This window comes from Polyodon spathula, chromosome 8 (genome assembly GCF_017654505.1).
Source record: "Polyodon spathula isolate WHYD16114869_AA chromosome 8, ASM1765450v1, whole genome shotgun sequence".
In the NCBI taxonomy this organism is placed as follows: Eukaryota; Metazoa; Chordata; class Actinopteri; order Acipenseriformes; family Polyodontidae; genus Polyodon; species Polyodon spathula.
Genome location: NC_054541.1, coordinates 5054291 through 5060232, shown reverse-complemented (window position 1 = coordinate 5060232; position 5942 = coordinate 5054291). Strand labels below are relative to the sequence as shown.

Sequence of the window (5942 nt, the reverse complement as noted above, 5' to 3'; positions counted from 1 at the left end):
ATACAATCGCAGCTTTTAACTATTATTATTATTATTATTATTATTATTATTATTATTATTATTATTATTATTGTTGTTGTTGTTGTTTTATACTACTATTTTTTTAAATTAACTAAACCCAATCACTTACACATCTGTTTTCCTCTACTTAGTTTCTTTTTGTATTACTAGCAATAATAATTAACTTCTCAATTTTAAACAAATGGCTTGCAACTTACGCAGACTTCAATCTAAAATTCCAATAGACACCTAAATGCATTCTCCGTGACAGCCTTTCTAAAATGTATTTATGACAGGAGGCGGTTTGAAAAATATATCTAGCTGAGCACTTTATAAATACTGTTGTCACTACAAATAGTTTAACAATCCATTTTATACTGGAGCATCCAAAGGTCATATTATGCCTAATTTAAAAAAAAAAATAATGACAACTAAAAATAACAACTTTGACGACGTTCCCTAACTGGAGAGCTCAGATTTCCCTTAGAAACATTAATCTGACTTTTTTTTTTTTTTTTTTTTTTTTTTTTTTTTTGTTAAGGGGAGGAAATGAAGAAAAAAACACCCACATTAAAAGCTAAACAAGACAATAATTGTACATGCCTGAGCTCGGGAAATGAGGCAATACGTCACCAACACACACGGGTAACCATAGCGAGTGATTTATTGATATTTACCAGGAACGAATAGATCAAAGAACGTCAGGTGACAGGTGATACATCAAATGTCAAATCAAAAACTGGCAATCAGAAGGAAAAGCACTGTTCATAGGGTTGCTCCCGCAGACAGATAATGCACTTTCACGTCTTAATGGCCAAACCCTAGAATAACACAGAAACCAGCATTTGTTTGGCGTACTTATTGTCTAATTAAATAATGTTATTTAAACTCCATATTCCGTCACCATGTGCAGTGCATGTACATGCCGTCTCAGTACAGCACAGAACCTCCGAAAAGAAAAAATTAGTTTAAGTTATTAAAAAAAAAAAAAAAAAGTTTGTTATTTTTAATAAAATATTTTACTGTAGGTATCAAACTATTACAAATTATACATTTTAGATCCACAGCTAATATGACCTGTCTTCCCAATAATGTATATATGGTATCCAGAGACCCTTTTGCTTGTCTGTTTTCATAGTAAAACTCCATGATAAACTCCTTTTACAGTTTCGTGTATCCACTATTTATTTATTTTTCTCTCTTGAATCCTTGTATGCAACTTGTATTATGGAAAAGCATCCCTCGAGTGAAGTTTTCAAGAAAAGCGTGATAGACCTTTATCTCTGGTAGGCAAAACAAATAATAGAAACGCACAAAGGAAGACACGTTAATTTTTCCTGTAAACCTTATCATAACACCGTAGCTAATACTGCACTGCATAATGCTAATATTACACTGTACCATCACACTATTATAAAAAAAAAATTAAAACAAACAGTTGTTAGATTCTGTTTTAGCGTTTGCGACAGTATGACTTACGTTTAGGAAAAATGTATTAGATCTGACCCAATTAATTTCCGCTATATAATAACTCACTTCTATAAACAGATAATGACGCTATTAAATTCAAGCAAATAACAATAATAAAACCACTAGCCTAAGCGAAATAATTAAAATGGAGACATGCATGAAACGAAAATGAGCGGTCGTGTAAATAAAAGGACACTGATATACAGTTTGAGAACAGTACAGTAAATAACCTCACTCGCTTTACCTGAAAAGTACATTAGGATACATACAGTAATAGTTTGTTTTGTAAAATATTGCAGCCCCGTTTCATGGAGTGCTTTCCTGAAATAAAATCCGTTTTCATTAAAAAAAAAAAAAAAAAGTTCATAACTACTTTCTATCGCAAAATAAACTGATTATGGTGGGGATAAAAGAAAGAAATGAAAGAATCGATACAGCCAACAAAATACTGCTTCCTTACCCACAGCCCGTCTTGGTGCCTGCTGCTTCCTTCTTGGCATCTCTGCACTGTTCAAGCTGACTTCTCTGCCCAGGTAAAAAAATGCGTATGCCGTGCAAGATAGTCCATACAGAAAGAAGAGTCCTTCTTTGATCTTATCACTTGATCTCTTGTTTTAATCAAAGAACACAATGTTTAAAGGTGACCATAGACCGGAGAGGCGTTTTATTATGTGTCCCCTCCACATTGATGGCGGATTGTTTTTGCGAAGCTGGATCTTTTGCTGTCAGATGCCAGTCTCTCTGTGTGAGATATAATGGACAGAGTACTGTAGGAGAGAGAGAGAGCGAGAGTCTGTTTGGATGTAGTGTAACATTCACTCACAGGCAGGGTGAGGCGATGCCAGCAAACATCGATCCATAGAACAAACTGAACATTAACAAACTCCTCCCTCCTCGCCCGGACTTGATGATGGCAGAGAAAGACATTTGTTACAGCAGATAAAGCACGAGTTTATTAAAGACACAGGGGCCAGGCGAAAGTGCGGATGCGGGGTGCTAGATTTTAAACTGCAGGAGTTAGGGAGGCGTATTCCGTTTGAATTTAGTAAAAGTTGCAACAAATGCATCTTTAGCAGCAAGAACTCATTAACTTGTACTGTGAATGGAACAATTGATGATAGTTTGATGAACTATACTTGTGTGCTTTATCTTAGAAATGTTCGAAAAACCCAGGTACCGCATTCAGTATGTCTACAGTACAAGTTACACGTATTTTGGATTTAAAAATAAATTTAAAAAAAAAACAGCCTAGAGTAATGTACTTTATTTTATGATATTGTATTTATTTGATCAACTTAATAAAGATTACAATGATACAATGTCGCAATAAACGGCTTAAAGAGGCATCCAAGCTATGGATTCATATTACAGGTCAGTTTCCAGACTGTGCAATTCTCAGTCCATCCCTCGATACAGTAAGGGTGTAGGGAGTATTCTCATTCTGAAAGCTGGACTACAGACGTATTTATGTGAAGTGGGCTTTGCCTAGCAAAAGAGTGTTTATACGGGAAAGTGTCTTGAGAGTACTTAACACGCGAGGCACTGCAGAGGGTTACACTGTATTCATTGTGTTCTGTCGTATTGTAGTGTATTGCATTGTGCTGTATTGTATTGGAACGTAAGGTATTACACATCAGTGTTTTCATCTCTCTATTGAAAGCTGAAATGTTATACTGTCTCATAGGCTTCGTTTATATTCTCATGCTTGCTTATGCTGAACACTGTTTTTTGAGCCATTTACTTTGAAGTAAAATCTTTGAAAAAAAAAAAACAACAAAAAACTTAGTATTAGCGTCGCCTTTGCATGTGCACCAACACCCACACTACAATGCTGACTGTCCCACACACAGTAACATGTGTAGGACAGTCACTTTTTTTTTTTTTTTTTTTTTGTATAGGACTGGTGTGTTGAAATTCACTGTATCGCTCGTTCTCACCAGTGTGTATGTTAAAGAATCCAACAATGGGTCCCAGAGTAGCTCACCTGGTAGAGGCCTACTCACGGGTATCAGGACTGCTCAGTCCCTGACCACCTTCTGGCGCTTCCTCAAGACACCCCTGTTCTGACAGCATCTGTAAACCTCACAACTCTCCACTGTGCTGGACTATATAGCACCCAGCTGTATCAGTACTTGCATCAGCTTGTAGTTGCACTGAACTGCTCCATACCTTGCCGCATTCAACTACTCCTCCTACCTATAACTGCTTCCTGTATCTTGTATTTGATTTTACTCTTATAGGTATCCCTATTCACGTTTTTTTTAATTGCTCTCATTTGAAATCACTCTTATCCATTTATTGTACTCCCTACGTGCTCATACTGGACTCGTATAAGCACGTATTTTTGGTATCAGTGAACTGCGATTCACATGCAGACAGCTGTTTAAAAGGACACAAATGTCTCACTCGGGGTTAGCGTGTTCAAAGGCGGAATTAGAGACATAAGTAGTGATCTCTGGGGTCATTTGACTCAATATGTCTTGAAGTTATATCCACAGACTTTCTTTTGTACAGTTGGCACGCTTGTCAAACATGGAGTCCAATAAACTACAGAAGTAATGGGGTGTTGTAATACATTTGCACACTACTGTACATCTAAAAAAAATAAAGAATCCTACACGTATTTTATACATCAAAATGGACTTTATTTATATAACTCTTTAAATCTCTGGGAAATGGCCTGTAATAATACCTCCTGCGATAGAACTATGATAACTGAGTGTGTTCTTCTAAAATCAGTCATGCCAGTTATCCATGGTGGGACTGTCCATCCTCATACTGTCCCTTATTACAAACTAAACTATTCAGCTAAATTAAAAGCAGTATTTAGATCTATCTCTAGTCAATAAAATAGGAACCAACCATCATTCTTGGAAGTAAAAGATCATTCACCTATTAAACAATCCTATAAAATCAACTTGTACCTCTTTTTAACTATTTACATTATGACTGTGATTAAAATCTTTTGGTTCCTCGCTGGTTATTTCAATTTAATTCAGTATATTCAATAATTTCAAATGCAGAACTAAAAATAAACTGCTGTATCCTGGTAACCTTGCTGTAGGTTACACATATATGTCAATATTAATTCAATATTATATACCATCCAAATAGGATGTATAAAAGTAACCGTTGGTAGAAATGATAATGTAAAAATTTGCCTTTCAGTACTCCAGACAAAAATCAGCAGGCGATCACTTTGAAATGCAGCTATGAGAGATCATTACCCCACCCTGGTCTCTGCCTTAATCAAACTGGCATCTCTCATAATACCAGCTCGAAAGTACCTCCTGCAGATGCTTGGGGTCAAACAGGTAAAGTGCAGTTTTCAGTGTTAAACACTAGCAACTAGTGGATTGGCTTTAATCCACCTATAATACAGGACTGTGCAGAACATGCACACATTGTGAAAGAATTTAATCTGGAAGCCCCCCAACCCCCATCTCTTGTTGTAATCTCCTTGTCACTAATCTGTTAAACACTATATTGCTTTCTGTTTTCCAATAATCTCAAAGTCTCTCTTTTTTTTTATTTTGCAACACATGACCGTCAATCATTTGGCACCATCTAAGCTTCTCCTGAACTTAAAATGAACCTCCATTATCAATCATTATTCAGCACCATCCCAGTCATACCAGTCTGACAGCTTTTTAACACTCTGTGTATAAAACAGGCTCACTGATGAGGCCCACAAAACCTGGCTCCCACCAGACTGCCAACACACACGATTGCTGGTACTGGAATGTACTGTCACTTAACCTCGTTCCATGGCGAGGCCTACTTTATTGTGGTACTCCTTGGTTGTTGGCGGTTGTGAAGCATTGTTAAAATGCACTAAAATCAAACCCTGGCTAGATTATTAAAGTTTAGATCTGCTACTCTTTAGATTACTAAAATACACTAGTAATCCACAATCACTACATAAGAAGAAGAAGAAGAAGAAGAAGAAGAAGAAGAAGAAGAAGAAGAAGAAGAAGAATGGGACAAATATTCAAACAAACACAGCTTGAATTGAATTCAGTGGTAAAAATTACCATGTTTGTTTTTATTCATAAAATCGAATTTATATATGACTGCATCAAAAAGAAACCCTGCAAAGGAAACCAATACATAAACGAAGTCTAAAATAAATAATGACCCATTCTACTGTACATAAGAGTGTGTCTCTCCTTTCTTTAACAGGTAGTTTAATATGGTGCTGGAATTATACCTTTCCAGATAAGTTATAAAATATTTGAATATGCACTTACATTTTGAAAGAATATTTGCATATGAAAAACGCATGTTCCTCCCACCACTAAATTATAATGCAACAATACTGACATTCTGTTATTATAATTTTAACCTCCACAAAGATTCTGTAATTTAACCCACTATCAATGCTCTCCAAGTATAGGGCCACAAAATGCTTGTCACTCTGTACGTAACAAATGCACCTCTACAGACATTTTCCATTACTCAATTCATTCTTT

General features: G+C 35.9%; 1 protein-coding gene across 1 annotated transcript in view; it reads right to left on the bottom strand.

Annotated features, from left to right (window-relative positions):
• Positions 1 to 2312, bottom strand: part of LOC121319228 (teashirt homolog 2-like) — a 63366-nt gene extending 61054 nt beyond the window's left edge. Inside the window, exon 1 of the mRNA XM_041256436.1 lies at positions 1931 to 2312. Coding sequence (XP_041112370.1) covers positions 1931 to 1970 — 40 coding nt within the window. The 5' untranslated portion in view covers positions 1971 to 2312. The remainder of the gene's footprint in view (positions 1 to 1930) is intronic.
• Positions 2313 to 5942: the final 3630 nt, after the last annotated feature.